The sequence below is a fragment of the Engraulis encrasicolus genome, chromosome 23, assembly GCF_034702125.1.
Source record: "Engraulis encrasicolus isolate BLACKSEA-1 chromosome 23, IST_EnEncr_1.0, whole genome shotgun sequence".
Classification (NCBI taxonomy): domain Eukaryota; kingdom Metazoa; phylum Chordata; class Actinopteri; order Clupeiformes; family Engraulidae; genus Engraulis; species Engraulis encrasicolus.
The window spans coordinates 30134972-30161316 of NC_085879.1; the positions used below are offsets into that span (position 1 = coordinate 30134972).

Here is a 26345-nt window from a genome sequence, read left to right on the forward strand (position 1 = left end):
AGATATGGCTGCAGCCTAGGGGCCCCCACCTGCCAGGGGGCCCCAGCTTGGTCAAAAGTGAAAAATTGCAGAATTGTGACAAGATGCAATATTGAAAAATTCATCTGTCATGTTGAGTACAGTTGGTAGACATGTTATCCTTAATTCCTAGCTCGTAATTATGACACTGTCTATGTAAATTTGTCGTGGATTTTGCTTTCTGGGGGGCCCCGCATCAACTTGTAGCCTAGGGGCCCCAGGCCATCTTAATCCGGCCCTGCTCGTCGGGACCGTCCTTAACCTGTTATAGTAGCTGAGGCATGGAAAAAGGGGTCTACGGAGCGATAGAGGCACCCTGAAGTCTACCATCTGTAGAGATGGCATAGGAGGTGCACTTAGAGTAGGGGGCGTGAGGAATCTGGTAGCGTGCCTGTTATAGACAGACAAGGCATGGAAAAAGCAGCATGAAGCAGGATAGGTGCACCCTGGTGCTTACCTGCTGTAGACAAGACATGGAAGAGGGGGAGACTGGAGAGAGAGAGAGAGACTTTGGAAAGGATCTGCCCGAGGAAGAGACAAGTTATTGGAAAGGAAGCTGGCTGTAGCCTCTTTGTGCAGATGGGGTCACCAGCAGGCCTATTAACTATTACTGAAATACTAAACTACACCAACTACAACAACATTGCTATTACATCACAGAGAATGTTAGGTAACAGATTAAGACATAGCCATAACAATTTTGGTGACAGTAAGGTTATAACACAAGTTATGCACTAAGGGAATACTAAGATCAGAGGGTTGCAGGTTCAAATCCAGCCCTTACCCTAGCCTGATTATCATCGACGTTCAAATCTCTTTGAGACTTGGTCTGACCAAGAGCATAACAATTAACGTTTCCCAAACGGCATGGTTGACCTGCCTCCCTTGGTTTGCTTATGGTTGTTTGCTTATAGACAAAGTGGGAGGAGTTCCCATATTTGCGGGAGCTCAGAAAGTACTTGCATTGCTCTTGACCTGACTAGTTGCAACGCTGAAAGTGTTGCGTCACTAGGAGGGCACAGCAGGGCTACCCATACCTCTCCCTACACCTAACCTGACTGACATCATTCATCAACTACACTTGGGGGCGTTTCCTTCCTCACGCAGCCTATTGTTTACCTGCCGATGAGCATGTGCGTGTGCATGTGCATGTGCATGTGCATGTGGGTGTGTGTGTGAGTTGCACATCTGTGTTTGTTTGTGTGTGCGTGTGTTTGTTTGTGTGCGTGTGTGTGTGTGTGAGTTGCACATCTGTGTTTGTTTGCGTGTGTGTGTGTGTGTGTTTGTGTGTACATTTGTGCGCGTGTGTGTGGGATAAGGGCACGCCTGTTGCTGTTGTTGTTGTTGACATTGACGTACCTGCTGTAGACGAGGCACGGCAGGCTGTTGAGCTTCTGGTCCGTCCGGTAGCGCCTGAAGTCCTCCCAGCCGTCCTTGACGGCCGTGAGTGCCAGGATCACGCAGATGGGGATTAGGGCCACCTCCGGCTGGAAGGCGTTCACCACCGGCACGAAGTTCAGCACGGCCAGGAACACAAAGTAGACGTTGGCCAGGCGGTGGAACTGCTCGTACAGGTTCTTGGGCAGGAAGGACCACAGCGTGTACTTGGTGGTCTTGACGGCGTTGCCCCTGTAGCGGCGGTTGGGCTGCTCTTTCTTTTTCATGTCCTCGTAGGGCAGGTTGGAGACCAGCGTCCGTACGGGGCTTTGCTTGTCCTGCTGGTGCTCACCGCGTCCCCAGCACCGGAATATTGAGGCACCCATGTCGTCGGCCCACCTCATGGCAGCAGCCAGCGCGCCCACCTCGAGTCAAAGAGCTCAGTGACAGACAGCCCCCCCCCTGCCGTGGTTTAAGGCGGTAGGGCACGGCACTGCTACGACACTGGCGACTCCGGGTTCGATTCTTTGCCCCAGGACCCTTCCCCGTCTCTGTCTCTCTCCCAAATTGCTTCCTGACTATGTCACTGTCCTGTCACGATGAAAGGCCCGAAAACAGCTCAGTGACAGCGCCATCCTACACGGTGACTGTCACAGTGTTCAGTTCAACACTTAAGAGGGTCATACAAACACTGTGAGTGTTGTATTTGAATGTCCAAGTGTTGAATTAAACACTACACTACACTTGACTGTGTACCTGCCTTTTCTTCAAGTTTCCTTTGTGGGTAATTACCTGTCTCAGCTGTTGCCACACGGTGCTGGTATAGTAAGTGGAGTTACTGTATTGGACGTAAGCTCAAGAGTTGGAAGGCAGCACGTTCCCAGACTAAGAAGTTAGAGACAGGTTCAGCGGCGAGAGCAGGTCGGTCTCCTGTCCACCACAACGGTCCACTCTGATCCTTACCAGATCTCTGTGTGTGTGTGTCTCTCTCTCTCTGTCACACACACACGCACTGTTCCACGTGCATATGATCATTGAGATTTAAGAAAAGAATACAAAAGAACGCAGACCACACCTGTCGTGCACACACCTTGCTTGTCTTGCTACCTTGTCTTGTCCTGAACACCTCCCACCTTTTTTTTTTTTTTTACACCTCCCATCTGATCTCACCCGGCCTGGGGGAACCTGCCTCAGGTATGCAGTCTGAGCACAGCAAGCGGTGATGCCAACATGACGACATGACGAGCCAGAGAGAGAAGAAGAAGAAGAAGATAAGACTATACTGGCAGAGGATAAAAGCTGTGATATTTCACAGGAAACGGGAATTTGGCCTAATAACCTAGTTTTGAACAGGACTGTGCTTATACTGTATCATCATTGTAACATAGAGGGGATCCTATGTTTACAGTAGCCATCACATTTAATTGGACAGTGTTCATTCAACTAGCCAGTTGAGTTTTGCAGTGTGTGTGTGTGTGTGTGTGTGTGTGTGTGTGTGTGTGTGTGTGTGTGTGTGTGTGTGTGTGTGTGTGTGTGTGTTACTATTTCTTCTACAATAACTGTAATGCAAATTGTACTAGGGTTGCCATATAGGCCTACCCTATAAAACAGCCAACACCATGTCAATTTATACAAAGGTGAACACCACAAGATGTGTAGCTATGCACAAACAACGATGTCTGGAAATGTTAAGTCACTGCTGTGCACACCTTGTACACATGTTAAGCCGTCATACTGCTGGGTTGATGAATGGGTCGCTACTGGCATGTCACCGGGCCTGTTTGATAACCTGTTCAGACTGCTGGTAAAGCCATGGCAATTTGTTCTATGTGTCAGTCATACCAGGCCAGGGGCGTCGCCAGCTGTGCCCCGGTATGAGTTTCACAAAAAAAAACAACAACCTTGCAACCTTGGAATTTAGCTCAAGTTTAGCATACGGAGTAATCTACAGAATGCAAACAAAAAAAGTGCATATGCACTACTTGCAATAATATAACTAATTTGCAAGCTTTTAAAAATAAATAACTGCAAAAAAAAAAGTGTTATTATCTCTCGGTGCCCTACTATCCTCTACCTGACCTGACGCCCCTGCAGCAGGCCACGTCAGGAGGGCTATTAAAACAAAAGGCCCATAGATAATCCACAGATCCATAGATAATCCACATTACCTTGTTCCTGTCGATACATGTATGCATAGCCTAACCTGCCAAGCTGCACCACAAACTATTGCTGGATTTGGAATTAGGGTTAGGGTTTGGGCTATGCTATCATATGCCTCATTTAGACAAAGCAGCTCGTTTCAAAACAACACTTTTTGAATCAGGTACAACTAGAGCTCTATTCCGGAGCATGACACTGAAGCTGTTTTTAACCACCCTCACACTGCAGTATTGTACATTTCTATGGAAATTAGTACATTTTCATTGAATGTTGGTGCCTTTATAGGAAAAACCGTGTGAGAGAGTGAAAGGAAATTAATGGGAGAAAGTGATGGGGAAGGATCGGAAAATCACCTGAATCAGACCCGTGTCTGAAGGTACAGTCAAAGAAAGTAGATCTAACAAGAAGCGTCATTTTATTTCTTTTCCGGTATCCACTTTATGTCGGGTGAACGCCCCTTTAGGAGACCTTCGGTTAGGAGACCTTCGGAGTCCTGAGGTTGAGAATAATTCAAGTCCCCTTAGCGCTGTAGATGGCGGTAGCGCACGTCTTGAGCAAACACCTCAAAAATAGAAGAAGAAGTAGGGGACAACGCCCCCTTAGGAGACCCAACTTGAGCCCACGCTTTTGCATTGAGTGGGCGTGGTTTGCGTTATCTCTCTCTTATCCAGTATTTTTGGTACAGTGCCATGGCCCACTGAGCTCAGAAATTCACTGCGTAAGATGGTGGCCAGAGTAGGTATTGCAACTATGCTGCTCGTTCAAATGGCGCTGTCTATTGCCAAATTTGATCTTTTCATCATGAATATTTACAAAATGATAAACTAATATTTAGTAGTATGACCAAAGTTTTGCAGCTAAAAATGTCTATTTCTGGAAATTCAAAATGGCGGACAATGGAGAAGACCCCTTTTCATGTATGAAAAGAGCAATTTTCTCAGTCATAATGAATACTTAGAATTTACTGTAATGGTGGTGGAAAGTATTCATGAAAAGGGTAACATTTGTGGATGGGCAGCATGAATTCTGGAAATAAAGAACTAAAAATATTAACACATGCACCTTTAAAGCCGGTAGATCTGAACTGCAAGAGACAGGAGCAGCACTTCTTTACGCAATTCTTTTCTTCTTTTAATCAAGTGCACAACATAATGTTTCGGTGGATAAGCCATCATCACCAGAGTTCTCTTGATTAAAAGAAGAAAATAATTACATCTGTGTTGTTCCTGTATGGTGTGCAAACAGGGCTGCACCGGGGGAGAAATAGGGCCCGGGCATTTTGGCTTAAAGGGTCCCCTCATAATTAGCAGTGCAGAACTGACTCACCGGTGGGCCCCGCACACTCGTAGGACCCTATTTTCAGACATGTAAAAAAAAAAAAACCTTTTCCCTTAACATTTTTGAAAATAGGGGCCCACGAGGGTGCAGGGCCCACCAGGAACCCGGTATGCCAGATGGCCAGTTCAGCTCTGCGTGCAAAGATGGTGTGGCAATTTGACTGTTCTTCAGCTAAAAACAAGTTGGGGCGTCTGGTTAAAACTGCACTGAAAATTGCACAGCCAATGCACAGTCTTTATGTTTTTTTATGTTTTCTATGTTTTTTAATGTTTATTATGTTATGTTGTGTACTGGGTATGAGTGAGTACTGTATGCAATGCAATGATTGTTGAGGCCCAAGACAAATTTCCCCCCTGGGGACAACAAAGTACACTCTACTACTACTCTACTCTCCACTTAAGATTTCTTGTCCGTCTCCTGTTGGTGACAAAACAGAAAAACATGGAATAACCCCCATTGCTGTTTTTGAAATTATTATTATTCGTCTGTCCCATTGCTGTTAAAGTGATGCTGTCCCATTTTTGGAAATAAGCTTATTTTACACTTCCCCTAGCGTTAAATAATAGGGTTTTACCGTTCTCCTATACTTTCAACCGTTCTCTGGGTACGGCAGTGCAAATTTTACCTCCAAGCTAGCAGTTAACATTGAGTCCTATGAGACCAGTTAGCCGCCAGCTGGTGTCATAGGACTCAATGTTAACTGTTAGCAAAAAGGTAAAATTCGAATGGTCATACTCAGAGAACGATTGAAAGTACAGGAGAAAGGTACAACTCAACTATTTTAACTCAAGGGGAGGTTTAATATGAGCTTATTTCCAAAAATGGGACAGTATCACTTTAAGCCCCGTGTACACCAAGCGCGAACTACGGGACCTGAGCGGCGGAAGTCATTATTTCTCTATGGAGGGAAGGCGAATAAAGCTATCAGAGCGAATTCGCCAGGAGCGGAAGCGAACTGAGCGACCAGAGTGAATTTTGTCGATTAAACTCAAGCTAATCTTAAGCGAATTCGCTATGACGCGGTTCGGCAAAAACCAATTGGGACGTTCATATCGACGAATGTCCCAGGCTTTCAAGACAGAGCCATTATATAATTAGCTGAATCAAATGTCAATGCCACGTCCAGAGCGAATAAAGCAAATTCATGGCGAAAGACACATGTGTGTGTGTCTTTTCGCGAAACTTTTTCGCCTGGTGTACACGGGCCATTGCAGTTGCAGGCAGCAGACGTGCACCACAGACATTCTCTCCTCTGACAGGCAGCTGAGTACACGACACGGCCCGTAGCCAGCACACACCACGTACAAACGCAGGTGACTGCCAGGAAGGATTGAGTAACCAACCCAACCGCACTCTCTGGAGCTCCAGTACTACAGGTTCGAGCAGCTGCGACAAATGCCTGTCCCCCTTTCTCTCCCTCTCTCTCTCCCCCTCCCTTCTCTCTCTCTCTCTCTCCCTCTCCCCCTCCCTTCTCTCTCTCTCTCTCTCCCTCTAACTTCTCTCTCTCTCTCTCTCTCTCTCTCTCTCTCTCTCTCTCTCTCTCTCTCTCTCTCTCTCTCTCTCTCTCTCTCTCTCTCTCTCTCTCTCTCTCTCTCTCTCCCCACCGCAACTCAACCCAAATGACGCAGGGGGTTGTGGGACCTTAATTAAGCCAGTGACATGAAAAGCATTGAAATGCAGGGGGGCATCTGCTTTTCTGACTCGTAACATCTCACTTTAACACACACACACACACACACACACACACACACACACACACACACACACACACACACACACACACACACACACACACACACACACACACACACACACACACACACACACATCTCACTTTAATGCCCTTTCAGGAGCGGAGAAAGAGGCGGCGAGGCGGAGAGTGGTTGGGGTAGTGGGGGTGGTGGTAGGGACGAGGGCCCCTCGCGTCACCGTGTTGCATCTGTGACTGTGTATTCTAGCGTGATGATGATGACCGCTCTCTCTCTCTCTCTCTGCCCTATCTATCTCTCTCTCTCTATTTCTCTCTCTACTCTATCTCTCCATCTCTCCGCTCCCCTCCTGATGAGCGGGGTAAAACCAGGGCCGCAGCAGCGAGCAATGCGCACACAGTTGTGTCGCATTTGTCTTTAACTATGCATGGCTAGACTTGAGACAACGGAACACGTATCAAAGAGCTGTACCCTGCAGTGGTGGTGGTACTTCCCTGCTGGCGTGGCGGTACGACTGTTATTGCAATGGGGTGGAGGGGGACTACGTACGTAACGCGCTCGCATGAGCGGAGCGGAGCGGAGCGGTAGCCTAAAGCTGACTCTACCCCCCACTGACTCACACAAGCAGGGCCGTTGACAGCTACGGCCGGGCCCGGGACAAAGTCACCTGAAAGGTCCCCACGCTCAGGGCCGTAACGAGACATTTTCAAATACAGAGGTCAAATACTGCACGCTGTACTGTACATTTAGAATGCGTCAAACTCTTCAGTCAAACCCTTCAGTTTATTTTTATTAATCACTGCCTTGAGGATAAATGGGGTTGGTGTATACAGACTGAATGTATCATTGTTGATCACATATCAATTGTCATCAATTGATACATTTTACATTACTGAAAAAAAAATACTGAGGACATGACCTCTGTGTCCTCAATGGTAGTTACGGCCATGCCCACGCTCAATACATATAATTTAATGGGGACCCAATTCCCCCTCCCCCCCGGGCCCGGGACAACTCACCCTCTTTGTCACCCACAGTTGACTCATGGGTAACGAGTGAGTCCATTTTTAACCCACCTGTCACACCAGTGTAGTGCTGGGTTTTAGCTTTGTACTGTGGCGGTGTTCCAAGGTTGCACTTTTGTTTGGAAGGGCCCTAACAAAAATCGACTGTCATGAACAACAATGGGCTTTTACTGTTAGGCGAGCTGGACGAAACTCCAATTGTTGCTTGTTTCTCGTTCCTCATTGATGCATAAAGATGCATAATATAGATAGCCTAACAGGCATTACTAATAGGGTCTAGTGACAAGCAAAGCTGTAAAGACATTATTTGTCAATTCGTCATCCCATTTTTTTTTTATTTGTTGTGCCACTCCTCATCCATTGAAATGCTACATTCCTTTTGGAAACATTTTACATTCTTTTTTTCAGTGTATATACATGTATCAACATATCCTTTTATTCATGTTTGTCAACATTTTATATGTTTTTTCAGTGTATATACAAGTATCAACATATCATATTATTTACTGTACTGAAATTGTATATACCTAATCCTAACCCTAACCCTGGTACAATACAAGTACATTATTTCATGTTTTTATGCGCTTCGGAGGCCTGAAATATTTAGGTTTTTATAGGCTTTTATAGGTACCTTTTCCCAAAAATAGCTTTGGCATTCAGCAGCCGTTTTTTGATGGTGCCTTATGGGCTACAAAGGATTCAACTTTTTAGTAAAGAGTATAAGCAGAGTAGCCTGATTATCATCGACGTTCAAATCTCTTCGAGACTTGGTCTGACCAAGACCATAACAATTAACATTTCCCAAACGGCATGGTTGACCTGCCTCCCTTGGTTTGCTTATGGTTGTTTGCTTACCAACAAAGTGAACTCAACTCAAACTCAAAACTCAAAAAGTACTTGCATTGCTCTTGACCTGACTAGTTGCAACGCTGAAAGAGTTGCGTCACTAGGAGGGCACAGCCAGAGTAGAGTGGGGTCTTGTCTACTCTATAAAATGTGGCTTGTTTTGTTTGTTTGCATTTATTGCCAATAAAGCAGCTGTGGTTGTTTCATGGCCAATATAGGTAATACATTTCACTTGACATTAAAAATCAACAATGACATAAGTAATTAATTAAATAAATTATATATAAATGAATGATACGTGTGGTCATATCAGTACATCTTAAAAAGTTTAAAAACTTTAAAGGTGGGCCATCAAATGTGGTCTTTCACATAGCCAACTACAGACTTGAGCATTACATTATGTACACTTTTTTTTTCATACAAAGTGATTCACATTTATTTTAAATACAGGGCATTGGTTACAGTCCCTGGGGTTAGGTGCCTTGCTCAAGGGCACCTCAGCAATGGAGTGTGGTGGGGAGTGTAAGGCTGGGATTCGAACCTGTAACCCTCTGATCTAAAGCCCATCTCATTAACCACTAGGCCACGACTGCATATACTGTATCTCAGTGACATTACCATGGAAACCAGTCTTACACACCCAGCCGGCAGATTGTAGATATTCAGTGGAATATGACTTGCAGGATAGCAAGTGTGTGTGTGTGTGTGTGTGTGACTTCATGTGAGAGAAAGTCAGAAGGGGTAGAGGGGTTAGAATTTGTCTCCATGTCTGTCTGCCTGACTTTCATGTTACACTCCCCGTGGCCTCCAGGCCCCTTTTGCTCAGCTCCAGGTCCAGTGTGTGTGTGTGTGTGTGTGTGTGTGTGTGTGTGTGTGTGTGTGTGTGTGTGTGTGTGTGAGTGAATGTGTGTGTGTATGTGAATGTGTGTGTGTGTGTCCTGTTAGTGTGTGTATGTGTGTGTGCCATGTGTGTACCTACTTTGTTTGTGTGTGTGTGTGTGTGTGTGTGTGTGTGTGTGTGTGTGTGTGTGTGTGTGTGTGTGTGTGTGTGTGTGTGTGTGTGTGTGTGTAAAAGTGAAGCCTTTTTTGGCCTGACTAATGAGCTCGCGAGTCTGACTCTCTTGTGAGGCGCATGCAGGGTTTACTGACGGATTGACTGTCAAATATTGAATGTAATTTTCACCTCAAATCAGAGAGGTGTTTTTCTTTCTTCTCCTCTCCTCACCTCTCCTCTCTTATTCTCTCCTCTCCTCTCCTCTCCTCTCTTCTTTTATCTTCTTCTCTCCTCTCCTCTCCTCTCTTCTCCTCTCTTCTTCTCTCCTCTCTACTCCTCTCCTCTCCTCTCCTTACAGCAATTCTCAAAGTCTCCCTCCTGAAAATAGCAAAATAAAGGATAATTGACAATTTAACACCTTGCCTTGAAAAGAAAAACCCTGATTGCTTAGACAACCCTCCTTTTTTAGGACGTAGCGACTGTAGCGAAAAAATTCCACTACTACAGTAGCATTGCCATGGAGTAGTTTCTCCTCTTTTGTCAAGAGTATAAAACTCTCTTTGGTAGTTTTTCACCCTTGTCAAGATCCCTGAATGCAAGGCACGGAAATGTCAAGCATTGGACCAGTCCATATACTACTACATAGCAGGGCTGCACTGGGGGAGAAATAGGGAACGGGCACTTCTGGCTCAAAGGGGCCCCCTCATAATTAGCGGTGCAGAACTGACTCACCAGTGGGCCCTGCACCCTTGTGCCACCCCCCCCCCCTTTTTTTTTTAAAACATTTCTGAAAATAGGGGCTCATGAGGGCGCTGGGCCCACCGGGAAATGCCAGCTATGCCAAATGGCTAGTCTAGCCCTGCTACATAGGGGAATGGGGCGTCATGTTTCAGATACAGACTCTTCCCTCCAGCTCTGGCTCTGTCCAGGGCTGGCAAGCAAATCAAACATTTCGTCCTGTTGCTGGAATGTGCAAGTGAATATAATAAGTGTGCATGTGAGGGAGATTGTGAGTTTTACCGAGACTTAGAGCAAAAGTGCAGAGAGCGTGGAGAGAGTGAGAGAGTGTGTGTGTGAGAGAGAGAGAGAGAGAGAGAGAGAGAGAGAGAGAGAGAGAGAGAGAGAGAGAGAGAGAGAGAGAGAGAGAGAGAGAGAGAGAGAGAGCATAAATGTGAGAGACAGTTAGTGCATGGAATTGCTAGTGTACATGGGAAGGAGAGTGAGTGTGTGTGTGTATGTGTGATTAGATGTCCAGGTTTGTATACCTGCATATAGGAGTGTGTGTGTGAGAGAGAGATTGAATATACGTATACGCCTATATACTAGTGTACATTCGTGCTTGCGTATGTGTGTGTGTGTGTGTGTGTGTGTGTGTGTGTGTGTGTGTGTGTGTGTGTGTGTGTGTGTACGTGTGTGTATGCCTGTGTGTGTGTGACTTCATGTGAGAGAAAGTCAGAAGGGGTAGAGGGGTTAGAATTTGTCTCCATGTCTGCCTGCCTGACTTTCATGTTACACTCCCCGTGGCCTCCAGGCCCCTTTTGCTCAGCTCCAGGTCCAGTGTGTGTGTGTGTGTGTGTGTGTGTGTGTGAGTGAATGTGTGTGTGTATGTGAATGTGTGTGTGTGTGTCCTGTTAGTGTGTGTATGTGTGTGTGCCATGTGTGTACCTACTTTGTTTGTGTGTGTGTGTGTGTGTGTGTGTGTGTGTGTGTGTGTGTGTGTGTGTGTGTGTGTGTGTGTGTGTGTGAATGTCCTGTTGGTGTGTGTCCTGTTAGTGTGTGTGCGCGTGCCATGTCTGTACCTACTTTGTGCGCTCTTCGTGTGTCCTGTGTGTGTGTGTGTGTGTGTGTGTGTCTGCGTTCATGCCTTCCTGGGTTAATGTCCCCCGTGGCTAACTAACGGCAGTCTACAACTCTCAGTGTTTTTCCCCCTCTATCTCCACTCTGCATTTTTTACACTCTCCACACACATAGGCACACACACACACACACACACACACACACACACACACACACACACACACACACACACACACACACACACACACACACACACACACACACACACACACACACACAGACACAAAACTTCACCAGGAAGCACACACCCACTCACAGACACACACACACACATGCATCACAAACCACTAAAAACAAGCATGCACACACACACACACAGGCATCACAAACCACTAAAAACAAGCCCGCACACACACATGCACAAACACACACAGATGCATGAACAAATGCACTGAAAGAACTAAAAACTGGCACACACACACACACACACACACACACACACACACACCAGAAACCAAACCACACAAGCGTGCTGCACACACACACACACACACACACACACACACACACACACACACACACACACACACACTTGAACTTCAGTGTACACATGCTCAGAAAGAGACAGAACGAGTGTGAGAGACGGATGTGTTGCCTTTCCATTCATTATGCATCCTTTGGGCTCCATCTGCGTCCAATGCTATTCAGTCAGTCATAAGGGCCAACCCAGCACTGCAGCCGGCTGAGGCCCACTTACGGCTCACTTCTGGGCCAGATTAGGCACAGTTCGGCTCTTGGAATTGTGGTGCACGGAAAATTCTCATTTCATGTTTTGCCTGTACACGTACATTTCTCATGCCTTGTTCTTTCTGTTCTTCTTGCTTTCTATCCGTTTTCTATCTCTTTCACTCTCTCTCACTGACTTCCTCTTTCTCTCTCTCTCTCTGTCGCTCTCTCCGTCTATCTGCATGTAAGCGTGCCCTCGTTTGCTGTACATAGCGGAAGGACTGTAAACAGAACATATGGAATTGTTGCAATTAAAATATGCAGGCACCGGATGCTTGGCTGCACAATCGGAACATAATTACATCCACTCCCAACTTCCACCCTGCATTTGCCAACAGAAAGAAAATGAAGGCGCAGAGAGAGGGAGAGAGAGAGAGAGAGAGAGAGAGAGAGAGAGAGAGAGAGAGAGAGAGAGAGAGAGAGGTGTGTTTGTGTCTCTGTCTCTGTGTGTGCGTGTGATTATGTGTATGTGTGATTGAGAGTATGTAGTGGCTACTTCTGGACAAAAAGGTGTGTGTGCGTGTGTGTGTGCGAGATAGAGAGACAGAGAGAGAGAGAGAGACAGAGAGCGAGAGAGAGAGAGAGACAGAGAACAAAAAAGAAAAAGAAATCTTTCCAGTTTCCTGTTCCCATCAGCCCCATTACTGGCTACTCGGACTGACAGGAGTTGGGAAACTGATACGCCTCTGGGACAGACGAGCTAGTCTCACCCCGACCGACCAATCACCCAGCGGGGCCAAAATATCACACGCAAACCCCCAGCAGACTAATTCAGACAAGACAAGAAGAGAGAGGGAGAGGGAGAAATTCAAAGGGAGGGAAAACTTTTTTTTTTTTTTTTTACCAGGAACACGAGAAGTGAAGGAGTGATTGCATGTTCTGTATATAGTCATGTTCAAATCCCAAGGAGGCTTTATCTGTATTGCAAGGGGCTTGCAATAGCAGGCAACCACCTAGAAGCCATTTTGTGTGCTCTCGTCTCGTCGCTGTGATTACCACGCGCTGGCTGTTCTGTGTGGAGGAGAGGTGCTGAGCAGAGAGAGAGAGAGACCTCGCTGAATTGGAGACATCATACATCTATTTATACCCATTCGTTTTCAGTGTCAATTCACCACAACTGACAGTTTGAGAGCCGTTAGCCTACATCCAAACAGTGCTGCGACGTACCACTAATGTAGAAGTTCAGTACTAGAACATATCCATAATAACAATAAAACAAAAAAAGGCAAGAAACAGAAACCATTCCCTGTGATGACTCTGATGTGTATTATTAGGTGGAACTGCAAAAACATTCAGTTGAAAAGGTTACACGACAAAAAAATAGTATTTGTTTCATTTTAATAATTTAATTTAGATACATTATTTTTAATTGCTGACAATCATTACATAAGATATATTTACAGGTCATTATGAAATATTGTTATAATTTACAGAAGTTTGTACAAAAAATGACAGATGTCTCGATGTCTTCATAGAATTCCGATGCGGTCATATTTTGTGATGGTAATTTTCAGTGGATTAGGCTCTATTTACAGATAAACTCAGTATTAGATAAATTTTATATTTTTCATATACATATATTGGTATGTGCTCTTTGAGGCCTTGGAAAAAAAGATGGTTCTCAGTGTTGGTTAATGACAAATACTGTACTTTGTTCCCCTTTTTAAAACCAAAGTATAGCCAACATTTAGAAACCTAATACACCAAAATATACTTTGAAATAAATGGTCAGTTAACATTAACATTTGAGAATATCTATATAATTATAAAATCGTGTATTTTTTTTTCAAACATCACCTACGGTTATGAAATGTTAAGAATCTATTGAATATGACAGTGGTTTACAGTTGATACCGGCACACTATCCTGGCCTGTGCAAAAGGCTGACGAAAAAACCCCAATTCCACCATGTCAGTTCCCAGCTGTGTGAAGCACGTTGGAAAGATGATACACTTGGAAAAAGATGAAAGGGCCGCCATATTGGCTCCCAGGTGTACGTCACACACACACACAGTTTTTTTTGCTGTTTTTGTACAGAAGAGAAATGAGGACTGCAGTGATACAAATCATTATGGCGGCCAACAGAAAAAAAGAAGAAAGAAGAAGGGAAAGAAGAGGGACAAAATGTAGAAGGACAAAACTGTGGGAAGCCTGACTGGAACACAAGTCAGAGTGTCACCGGAGAAAGGTTGGAAGAGGTGCCAATCTAAAGTCAGGGCAGTGTTTTTCGTTTCTTTCTTTCTTTTTCCTTCCTTCCTTTTTTTTGAATGAGGGTTGTTCTCGTCCGTAACCCTCCAGAGTTCTCCTGTCAACACGATGTCTCCTGTCTAGTAAAAGTGCCATCGAGAGCGGTGTGGTGGTGGTGGCGGTGTTAGAGGAGAGTCCTTGTCCTCGGCCTGTCTGTCACCGTGTCGTCGTGTCATTCTCCTCTCAAAACCAAACAGACTCTCAAACTCTGACCCTGTTTGTTGTTTGCTGTCTGAGGCAGTGGTCTGCAAGTCATGTGAAAGAATAACAAATCTTTTATTCCCCCACCCCCACCCAACAAAAATATTTAAAATAAAAAAATGCATTGTGCTCCATCTCAATAAACGAGACTTAAAGTGATACTGTGCCATTAAAAAAAAGAAAAGCTCATATTACACCTCTCCATGAGTTAAATGGTTGACTTGTACCTTTCTCTGGTACTTCCAATCGTTTTCTTAGTATGGCAGTGCAAATTTTACCTCCATGCTAGCAATTAACATTAAATCCAATGAGACCAACTAGCTGGCAGCTGGCAGCTGGCTGGTCTCAAGGAATTCAATGTTAATTGCTAGGATACTCGGATAACGATTAAAAGTACAGGAGAAAGGTAAAACCCAAACATGTAACTCAAGGAAAGGTGTACAAAAAGCTTATTTCCAAAAATGGCACTGAATCACTTTAAATAATATCAAACCGAAGCATGCTTTTCCAAAAACAATGTTTTGATATATAGTGACTACAGGAACAAAAAGGCTTTCAAGGAGGACTCCCGTTTAAAAAAACAAAACAAAAACAAAATTAGCTAGTAACCTTTCCTGGATGCATTTGGCTTGGCTACGAAGTAAATAGGTATACTAAACAAAAAAACAAAACAAAGTCTTAAAGCGTATGCAAACACAAGCATAAATATCTGAACCACAGAAGAATATGCTACGAATGACAAATATATGCGATATACTGGAACTCCGGAACAGGCTTTGCAATATTGCATGTCTTTTAAAATTTTCCGCTTTTCCACCTTCCATATTCCCATGCTTTGCCAGCCAGGCATTCCAGCATTTCCCAGAAGAAAATTTTAGTCGAATCCAGACTCCTTGTTGTCGCCAGATCCTTGCAAAATGTCAACATTTTCGCCCTGTGTGTTCTCTTTTTTTCCTTTTGTTCATTTGATTCGTTGCTTGAATTTCTCAGAGTCGTAATTCTTTTTTTCAAATAATGAGCAAAAAAATGGGAAAAAAGAAAAAATATATATTTATCAGTGCACTGTTCTTTTTTTGTTTGTTTTTCTTTCCTTGCATTCCCAGTACCACAAACAGACACACACAGACACACGCACACATGCATGCATACCCACAAACACCCCCCACGCCCTCACAAACACACTCCCACCCACTCCACCATCCACACCCATACGTCTTCAGTTCACCCCCCACACCCATCCCCACCCCGCCAAAAAAAACAAGTAACTCCAACATCGTGGGTTTCCGGTTGGTCGGTTGGTCCTCCTCCTCCTTCACCTCCTCCAATAGGCTGCAGCATCCTCTTGGCGTCTCCTCTGGACGCCTAACTACGTAGTCTCCTGGCCTTAGTGGACGTAGTAGAGCCAGTAGACCACGTTGAAGAAGGAGAAGACGGTGGGGAAGATCATCCGGGACCACTTGTCGATGGAGTTGACGTCGGACAGGTCGGGGATGTTGACCTTGAGCTGCGAGGCCCGCCGGCGCAGGCGGCTCTTCTTGGTGGCGTGGCGCTCCAGGGCGCTGTGCCCGCCGTAGTTCTGCTGCCGGGCCATGGCGGCGCGGCGGTACTGCAGGGTGGAGCTGTCGTAGGCCAGCACGGTGCTGCGCGGGTCCATGCCGCCGATGTTGCCCATCCCGACCCCGACCCCGGTGCCGACCCCGCCGATGTTGCCGACCCCTATGTTGCCGCCGCCCACACCCAGGGCACGGGACAGGTCGGAGGTCACCATCTCGTTCTTCAGCTCCAGCGTGCCGAGCAGGATGTTGTCATCCGGATTCATCTGGAGAGAGGGAGAGAGAGAGAGAGAGAGAGAGAGAGAGAGGAGAGAGTGAAAGGAGAGAGGAGGGAGAGGAGAGAGTGAAGGGAGAGAGAGAGACAGAGAGAGAGAGAGAGAGAGAGAGAGAGACAGAGAGAGAGAGAGAGAGAGAGAGAGAGAGAAGAGAGGGTGTTGGGTGGGCGAGTGAGTGGGGGGAAAAAGAGCGAGAGAGAGGTGGATATGGAGGAGATGATGAAAGAGAGGAAAGGAGGGACCATAAAGAGAGACGGACAGAAACACAGCGAAAGCCAGGAGGGGGCGATAGTGAGAGAGAGAATGAAAAAGATTGACAAGAAGTGATGGATACGACATTGTGTGACAGTGAGAGGGAAATTGAGATTGAGAGTGACATGGGATACATGGAGAGAATGAAAAGTAGAGGAGTGGAGAGTGATATGGAGAGAAGGGAGGAATGGGAGAAGAAGAGATAGGAAACAAGAGAGAGAGAGACACACACACAGAAAAACAAAGATAGAGAGATAGAGAGAGACAGAGAGAGAGACAACAGAGAGGCAGTGTGCAGTGGGCATTTTGTTGGATGCGTTTTTTGTGTCAGACTCAGTAATCATCTCTTAACCAACGTGTTCATGAAAGGTTTTTGTCTCCCTTGCTTAGCACAGCTGTAAAACATGTTATATTCAAAGTTAATTTCACTAACATACTGCCCATTAAATAATATCCTTAGGGGATGTATTCAAAGTACAAGGAAAAGTTTTGGCATTTTACATCATATGATCACATGAAAATATGTATAAACATGTACAGTCCAAAAATAAATAAACATCCTTTAAATAGTATTATGATATCTTGAGGCTACTGGAAGACTGTAGGATTTTATAATACAATACATTATCTGTCAAAATAAAGAAATTCCCAACATTTATTAAAACACTTTGCAAACCCAGCAAAATCAAACAGTTCAATGAAAGGTCATAACTCATTTTCCGAATTTCAACCAGAGTCTTGGTTAAAATTCTTTCTGCATGTGAATAGCCAGGTAAATAAAGGCAAATAAAAAGGAAAGAACGAAACCATGAGGAGCGGATAAAAACTCGAGCTTGACAGTGAATGACTAGCATCTAAGCTAACACTAAGCAGGGATGGAGGAGAGGAGTAGGAGGAGAAGGAGATTGAAGGTTGAGGAGAGGAGGAGTACGGAGAACAAACTGTGGAGGAGGAGTGCTGGTGCTTACTCTCTTCGCCAGTGTGACTACAACAAACCTGAAGACCTTAAAATATCATGCTGTCAATCTTCAGTTGCTCCATGTCATGTCTTTAGCACAAGCTCAACTAAGCTAAGCTAAGCTAAACTATACGCTAGGCTAAGTCAGCTAGCCTACTTCATCCAATGTCCAGTAGCGGTAGGCCTATGGTTTCACATTTTTTTATGTCTGTTTGTAGGCTAGCTACATTACACTTGAGCAAGTCCTGCTATGCACGAGTGTTTATCTTTATAGAAAAAGGAAAGGAAGAAAAAGCATGAATCCTCATCAGGGCTATGTCGTCATCTTCCGAGTCAGATAATCAAGATAGGAAAAAAACAGTGTAATCCAGAGTCTCTGTCTAGACTTATATAACAACACTAAACTGATAGAATCGGTCGCAGGTGAGACGTGAGTCAGGTGCAAACCATGATCAAAGCAAGGGAAAAACAGAATGGTGAAAAAACAATGATGGTAGCCACCGTCAAATTCAAAGGAATAATAAAAGCAAAGTCATTCATTCCAAAAAAGGAAAAAAGGAGGAAGGGAGTTTGGGAAAGAAAACCAAAAAACAGCGGTGCTCTTTTTTTATTTGCTTCGGACTGGGTATTGATGCAGATCCATCATATAGATAGTCCTTCTTTTTTTTTCTTTTGCTGATTTTTTTTTTTTATTTATTATTTTTTTTGTTTTGACTTCCATAGCCAAGTGATATGTACCTTATTTCTCTGTTCGCCTAGTCCTAACGCCGCGTCCTCTGCAAAGATCGGATCCCACATCGAGTCATATGCGTCAATTTCCCTCTGTTTCATTCGGGCATACAGAGCATCGTCTCTCTGACCTACATTGCCCATCAACCACTGCAAGCACACAAAATCATCAGGGTTACTTTGAAGACGGGGGCTTGCAACACTCAGAGAGTAAGTGAGAGAGAGATAGAGAGAGAGAAGTAGAGAGAGTGAGAAATAGGGTCTGGCACATCTAATTTATAAAAGCTAAATATGATTATAACGGGAGGAGGTCCAAAGTGCTGGCAGCTGTGTGTCGTAATATTTTTTTTCCGACCATTTTGTTTGGGGGGGGGAGGGAGGGGGGGTAGCTGAGGTGTTGACTTGGGGGTGTTCACTCTCTCTGCCATACGGTTTGCCCTTGGAGACAGCATGAACAAGCCCAATGTAGCGTACATTTCAAGCAAAATGAACGTCCGCGTCCTCTCCACCTCCACCACCACCACCATCAGCAGCACCACCACCACCTCCGCCACCACCACCACCATCAGCAGCACCACCACCACCACCGGTAGGTAAATGGTGGGTGAAATACATAATGCGTAAGTCGTCAGAGTACATTTCCATTCAGTGTCAGCAGCCGGCCGGCAGCTTTACCGAGACGGCGATACGTAGTTCTGCTCCTGCAGAAATAACATTAAAAAATGAATAAAAGAAAAGAGACAGTGCCTGGGGGGCGGTTGTGTCCAATATTGTGGAGCTGTGGCGGCTCGACAGCCTAAAACCTTAAAGTGAAACGGTTACTGTTGGTGAAAAGAAATGAAAGGTATCTGTGTTTACGTGTACTGTGCGTGTGTGTGCGCGTGCGTGCATACTTGCGTGCGTGTATGTGTGCGTGCGTGTGCGTGTCTATGAATGCATGCATTACTTGTGTGTGTGTGTGTGTGTGTTTCCATCTGTCTGTATGTCTGAATTTGTATGCCAAAATGTGATTTTTTTTGCATTCTACACCGTATGTGTATTGCTGTATGTGTATAGTCTTGCCTATCTATTTGTCTACACCTACTTCGTACTTGATTTGTATGTGGACACAACCAGACTGCTGTATACATAGGTTTTCCATTTACAAACATTCGCAATGTGGGGAAGGGCAAGATGTACATTATATGCAGTATTCAGTAGTAGTATACCTTGTTGGGCATAGTGTGCATTATGCAGTATTCAGTAGTAGTATACCTTGTTGGGCATGGTGTGCATTATGCAGTATGCAGTATGGTGGTATACCTTGTTGGGGACGGGCCTGGGTGGTATTTCTGAAAAGCGTAGTTGTTAGCCAGTTAGCAACTTGGGTAGTTGCCATGGGGAAATTGCATTGCAATGGGCATTGCAAACAACAAAGTAGCGAATGTAGTTAGCAACTATGGCTTTGAGAAATGCAGCCCTGATCTGCAGTATACAGTACGCAGTTGTAGTATACCTTGTTGGGCCTGATGTGCAGTATATGCAGTATGCAGTTGTAGTATACCTTGTCAGGCTTGATCTGCAGCAGTATGTAGTAGTAGTATACCTTGTTGGGGTTGGGCCTGATCTGCAGTATAATATTCAGTAGTGGTATACCTTCTTGGGCCTGATGTGCAGTATACAGTATGCAGTAGTAGTATACCTTCTTGGGCCTGATGTGCAGTATACAGTATGCAGTAGTAGTATACCTTGTTGGGGACGGGCCTGGTGTGCAGTGTAATATTCAGTAGTAGTATACCTTGTTGGGGACGGGCCTGGTGTGCAGTATATGCAGTATGCAGTATAGTAGTATACCTTGTTGGGCTGGTGTGCAATGTAATATTCAGTAGTAGTATACCTTGTTGGGGACGGGCCTGGTGTGCAGTATATGCAGTATGCAGTACAGTGCTATACCTTGTTGGGGTCGACCCTGATCTTCTCGTTGTTGGCCAGGGCCGCCTTCTCGGCCGCCTTCTTCTGCCTCTGGGGCCCTCGGCCGAAGAAGATGTAGTTGACGAAGGCGTACTCCAGCAGGGCGAGGAAGACGAAGACGAAGCAGCCCATCAGGTACATGTCGATGGCCTTCACGTAGGGGATCTTGGGAAGGGTCTCCCTCAAGTGGGTGTTGATGGTTGTCATGGTCAGCACCGTGGTGATACCTGGACAACAATGGCGAAAACAACAAACAACAACGGCTCAAAACCCACAAATGAAATGAAATCCTCCTCGCCATTGTACGGTAATCACTATTATATAGAAAAGTTTACACAGGGCCGGATTAAGATGGCCTGGGGCCGCTAGGCTACAGGTTTCTGCGGGGCCCCCGAAAGGCATAATTACGAGGTAGGAATTAAGGATAACTTGTCTACTAATTGTACTCAACATGACAGATTCACTGCCCAGTATTGCATCTTGTCACAATTTGGCCATTTTTCACTTTTGGTCGATCAGGTCCCCCCTGGCAGGTGGGGGCCCCTAGGCTGCAGCCATATCTAGCTTGTGCATTAATCCGGCCCTGGGTTTACACCATTTAGAATCAGTACATAAACTATAACTACTACTACAGAAGTCTTTGAGTGGCATGAAAAGTGCAGTATAAAACCTATGCATTATATTATAATTATTATTAATATTGATAAAGATATAATTATTATTTCTTACAGTATACTTTACATTTAATTACATTATAATTTGTGAAAGTCATTGTCATTTTAGAGAGGGACAGTGAATGTTAGTGTTTGCATATCAAATGTAATAGCAATGTGCTGTATTTTGTATAAAGGAGCACCTTCAGAGTGATTTAATGAACTATAAAAACAATGGCAGTCAATTACAATACGGTATAATTCATAGTATACCACATATTTCTTTCACTTGTTTACACTTGTGATGACAGCCGTGCGATTCAAATATCATTCTTTCGTGCGTGCACTTATACGAACGTACTTATGGTTTAGAGGTCCCATATGTCAGAAATGTATGGCAGAAGCAATCAAAAAAGATCCCGATATGTCAGCAGAGATAATGGAACCCAGAGATAATGGAAAAAAAACACACATTCAAATATTGACTTTAGGGTTTTTTTCTTTTTTGTTATTTTTTTCCTGCTTCGTTTATTTTTCCCCTAGTCATCTGCATGCACAATCTGTATTTGGTTAAATTCACACGGATTATAAATAGCCCCAGCCCTGGACACACGTGGTCCCCTGGATGTCTGACAGCCTTCAATGTCGTTATAATTGCCAGCTCTGTTAGCTCGCTGCTGAACTGCGCCCTGCTGTCACCTCACTGGGCCCGCAGCTGGGCCGAAACTGGGCCGAAACTGGGCCGTACAGATCTCTCTCTCTCTCTCTCTCTCTCTCTCTCTCTCTCTCTCTCTCTCCCGGCACGTGCCAGTGTTTATACTGGAAGAGCAGCAGAGCCCAGTTCTTGCAGACAGAGAGAGAGAGAGAGAGAGAGAGAGACAGACAGACAGACAGACAGACAGAAAGAAAGAGGGAGAGGGAGAGAGAGAGGGAGACGGAAAGAAAGAGGGAGAGAGAGAGAGAGAAAGAGAGAGAGAGACAGAAAGAGAGAGAGAGACAGAGACAGAGAGAGAGAGAGACAGAGAGAGAGAGAGAGAGAGAGAGAGAGAGAGAGAGAGAGAGAGAGAGAGAGAGAGAGAGAGAGAGAGAGACAGAACGCACTTACTCAACCAGATGGTTTCAAAGAAGAAGAAAAAAGAGGCGGACCGAAAAAGAGATTTGGAGGGAAACGAAGACTGGCCAAGAGGAGGGGGCAAAAACTACAACTGAGTATAACAAGAAGGGAGAGATCTCAAAGGTGTGTGGAGAGAGGAAAAAAGAGAAAGCAGGGAAAAAAGAATGGGGGTATTATGTCGTAAGGACAGGGGCAGTGCATCGTACACGACAACACGAAGGCATGAGAGCAACCCGTGATCAAGGTGGAGTGGGGAGGAGAGGAGAGAAAAAAGGAAGACCATGACAAAGACACGCTGCACCTGAAAATGGAAAACACAAAGGGTGGAAGAAACGAGCATGGCGAGGAGCCAGAGCTGATGGAGAACGAGAAAAGAGATAGACATGGATGGAAGCGAGTCTGTGAGTAAGAGGGGGAGGGAGAAGAGGAGAGAAGGAGGGATGACAAAGAGGGAGAGAAGACAGCGAAAAAGTCATAGACTGATGGAGGGAGCGAGGGAGTGATGAAAAGGAGTAGAGAGGGAGATAGGGAGGGGGGATAGCGGAAGAAGAAGGAGTGGTAGATGGAGGAAGAGGAGGAATAGAGGACAGGGAAAACTGATACGGGAGGCAGGGACGTAGTAGCAAATTGTGGGCCATAATGTACAATCCGGTCCAATGTACCCCCATCTAGCCAGGCCGTGCCCTCCTAGTGACGCAACACCTTTCCGCGTTTCCACTAGTCAGGTCAAGAGCAATGCAAGTACTTTCTGAGTTTCCGAAAAATTGGAACTCCTCCCACTTTGTTGGGAACCATACCGTTAGGGAAATGTTAATTGTTGTGCTCTTGGTCAGACCAAGTCTCAAAGAGTCGATTATCAGGCTACCCCCCATCCATATTATCTACATAAAGAAGACACTATGTGGGGCCCCCTAAATATACCCCTTCACAGGGCCCTGGTGACTCAGTCTTACTTTATCCCCTTTACCTCTGATGGGGTGTGTGGAGTGAGAGATAACGAACAGAGAAAGAGGGATATATTTGATGATGTATATATGATGAAGAGGAGAGATAATGGATACAGGAAGAGTGATAAAGTGATACAAGGAGGAGGGGATGGAGTACAGAGAAAAGAGTGACAGAGTGATGAAGAGATTGGAGGTGTGGAGTGAGGGAAAGCAAACAGAGAAAGAGGGATACATGTGATGATGAGGATTGATAATACATACAGAAAGACTGATGAAGTGATGATGAGGAGGAAGGGATGGGGGACGGAGAAGAGAGTGATGTAAAGATGAGGAGAATGGAGATGTGCAGTGAGGGAATAGGGAACATTGAAAGACGGATGGAGTGATGAGGGATGGAGGGATGGAGGACAGAGATGAAATGATAGAGCTACAAGGGGGATGGAGGTGTGCATTGAGCGAAAGCCAACAGAGAAAGAGGGATATAATGATGATGAGGATTGATAAAGTGATGATGATGAGGAGGAGGGATGGAGGACAGAGAAAAAGGGATGGAATGATGAGGGTGGAGGTGTGGAGTGAGGGAATAGGGAACATTGAAAGAGGGATATATATAACGATGATGAGGATTGATAATACATACAGAAAGACTGATGAAGTGATGATGAGGAGGAAGGGATGGAGGACAGAGAAAGAGTGGAGTGGTGATGGAATGATGAGGAGGGTGGAGGTGTGGAGTGAGGGAATAGAGGACAGAAGAAGTGACACAGTGATACCGTAGAGGGAGGGAACAAGGGAGGAAGAGGGGGATGGAGGACAGAGAAAGAAGGGAGGAGAAAGAGAGAGGGGGGTGGATACGTACAGAGAACGAGTGATAAAGAGTGATGAGGGTGGAATTGTGGAGTGAGGGATAGCAGACAGAGAAAGAGGAATAGAATGATGAAGAGGGGGAATGGAGGACAGACAAAAAAAGGGATGGAGTACGGTCGGAAAAAAATAGGACGGAAGTATGGAATTGAAAGAGAACGAGTGATAAAGTGATGAAGAGGAGGGGATGGAGGGGAGATAGAGAGAGGGATAGAGTGTGGAGGAGGAGGAAGAGGAGGAGGAGGATAAAGAGTGATAGAATGGCGAGGAGGAGGGATACTGGACAGAGAAAGATTGATGAAGGGATAAAAATCAGGAGAGAGGGAGGTATGGAGAGAGGGATAGTGAAGTCAGAGAAGAAGTGACAGAGTGATACGGTAGAGGGAGGGAGGGAGTAAGGGATGAAGAGGGATGGGGGACAGGGAAAGAGAGAGAGAGAGAGAATGACAAGAAGGGGGGAGAAAGATGCAGAGAGGGACGGAGGGGTGGAGAGGGGGGTGGATACGTACAGAGAACGAGTGATAAAGAGTGATGAGGGTGGAGTTGTGGAGTGAGGGATAGCAGACAGAGAAAGAGGAATGGAATGATGAAGAGGGGGAATGGAGGACAGACAAAAAAGGGATGGAGTATGGTCGGAAAAAAATAGGACGGAAATATGGAATTGAAAGAGAATGAGTGATAAGGTGATGAAGAGGAGGGGATGGAGGGGAGATAGAGAGAAGGATAGAGTGTGGAGGAGGAGGAGGATAAAGAGTGATAGAATGGCGAGGAGGAGGGATACTGGACAGAGAAAGATTGATGAAGGGATAAAAAGCAGGAGAGACGGAGGTATGGAGAGAGGGATAGTGAAGTCAGAGAAGAAGTGACAGAGTGATACGGTAGAGGGAGGGAGAGAGTAAGGGATGAAGAGGGATGGGGACAGGGAAAGAGAGAGAGAGAGAGAATGACAAGAAGGGGGGAGAAAGTTGCAGAGAGGGAAGGAGGGGTGGAGAGGGAGATGGACACGGAGAGAGAACAAGTGATAGAGTAATGAGAGTGGAGGTGTGGAGTGAAGGATAGCAGACAGAGAAAGAGGAATAGAATTACAAGAAGGGGAAGGGGAGAAAGATGCAGAGAGAGGAGAGATGGGTACGGACAGAAAGAGAGTGATAAAGTGATGAGGGGGGAAGAATGGAGGACAGAGAAACAGTGATGGAGTGATGAGGCGGAAGGACGGAGAACTGAGAAACAGTGATGGAGTGACAAAAAGTCGCGAAAGAGAGGGAGGTGTGGAGCTGGAGCGAGGGATGGCATGGCAGACAGAGAAGGAGTGATGAAGTGATGAGGAGGAGCGTGTGTGCGGCTCCATCTCCGGCCCTCCTCATTAGGCAGCCACTTTATCTCCCTCTCAGGACAATTAGAGTCAGGAGAGAGACGGCCCAGCCAGCCCAGTGGCCCACCGCAGTGGCACAATGACCACCAACATCCTCTCCTCTCCTCTCCTGTCTCTCATCTCATCTCATCTCATCTCCTCTCCTCTCCTCTCCTGTCTCCTCTCTTCTCCTCTCCTGTCTCCTCCTGTCCTCTCATCTTATCTCATCTCCTCTCCTCTCCTCTCCTGTCTCCTCCTGTCCTCTCATCTCCTCTCCTCTCCTCTCCTCTCCTCTCCTGTCTCCTCCTGTCCTGTCCTGTCCTGTCCTCTCCTGTCTCCTCTCCTGTCTCCTCCTGTCCTCTCATCTCCTCTCCTGTCCCCTCCTCGTGTCTCATCTCCACTACAATCACCTCGTCTCCTCTCATCACTACCACTCTTCTCTTCTCCTCTCCTCTCCCCTTGTCTAGTCTCCCCTACAATCTACTCCTCTCTACTCCACTCCTCTCCTCTCATCACATCTCCCCTACAATCACCTCCTCTCCTCCCCTCTCCTCTAATCTCCTCTCCTCTCTTCTCCTCTCCTCTTGTCTCATCTACCCTACAATCACCTCCTCTCCTCTACTATTCCCTCCTCTCTTTTGCTCTGCCCTGCTTTCCTCTCCTCTCCTCTCCTCCTCTCCTCTACCGTGCTCTCCACTACTCTCCTCTCCTTTCCTCTCCCCTCCTCTCCCCTTATCTCATCTCCGCTTCTCTCATCTCCCCTACAATCACCTCCTCTCCTCTCTTCTTCGCTCCACTCCACTCTTCTCTTCTCCTCTCCCCTCCCCTCCTGTCTTGTCTCCTCCACAATCTTCTCCTCTCATCTCCTCCCCTCTACCCTGCTCTCTTCTCCACTCCTATTCACTCCACTCCTCTGCTCTCCACTCCTCTCCAATCCCCTCTCCTCTCCTCTCCCCTCCTCTCCAATCCCCTCCCTCTCCCTCCTCTCCTCCCCTCCCCTGCTCTCTGCTCGCCTCTCCTCTGCTCTGCTCTGCTCTCCTCTCCTCTCCTCTCCTCTCCTCTCCTCTCCTCTCCTCTCCTCATGGTGTCCGGATGGTACAGTAGGTAGGAGCAGAGGTCCCCTATTAGCGAGCAACACAAGGCGCACAAATCAGCAAACAGCGTCTGACTGGGGGGTTTGACTTTGTCACCGGAGAAAACC

At 45.9% G+C, this 26345-nt stretch overlaps 2 protein-coding genes across 2 annotated transcripts in view; both read right to left on the minus strand.

The window, feature by feature from the left end:
* The window catches only part of atp10b (ATPase phospholipid transporting 10B), a 103830-nt gene extending 101438 nt beyond the window's left edge, over positions 1-2392 (minus strand). Inside the window, exon 1 of the mRNA XM_063190476.1 lies at positions 1378-2392. Within this exon, the coding sequence (XP_063046546.1) occupies positions 1378-1799 (422 nt within the window). The 5' untranslated portion in view covers positions 1800-2392. The remainder of the gene's footprint in view (positions 1-1377) is intronic.
* Positions 2393-15794: 13402 nt separating this feature from the next.
* The window catches only part of gabrb2a (gamma-aminobutyric acid type A receptor subunit beta2a), a 109076-nt gene continuing 98525 nt past the window's right edge, over positions 15795-26345 (minus strand). The window contains exons 8-10 of the mRNA XM_063190058.1: positions 20198-20442; positions 18275-18415; positions 15795-16317 (exon numbers count right to left, since the gene is read on the minus strand). Coding sequence (XP_063046128.1) covers positions 15883-16317; positions 18275-18415; positions 20198-20442 — 821 coding nt within the window. The 3' untranslated portion in view covers positions 15795-15882. The remainder of the gene's footprint in view (positions 16318-18274; positions 18416-20197; positions 20443-26345) is intronic.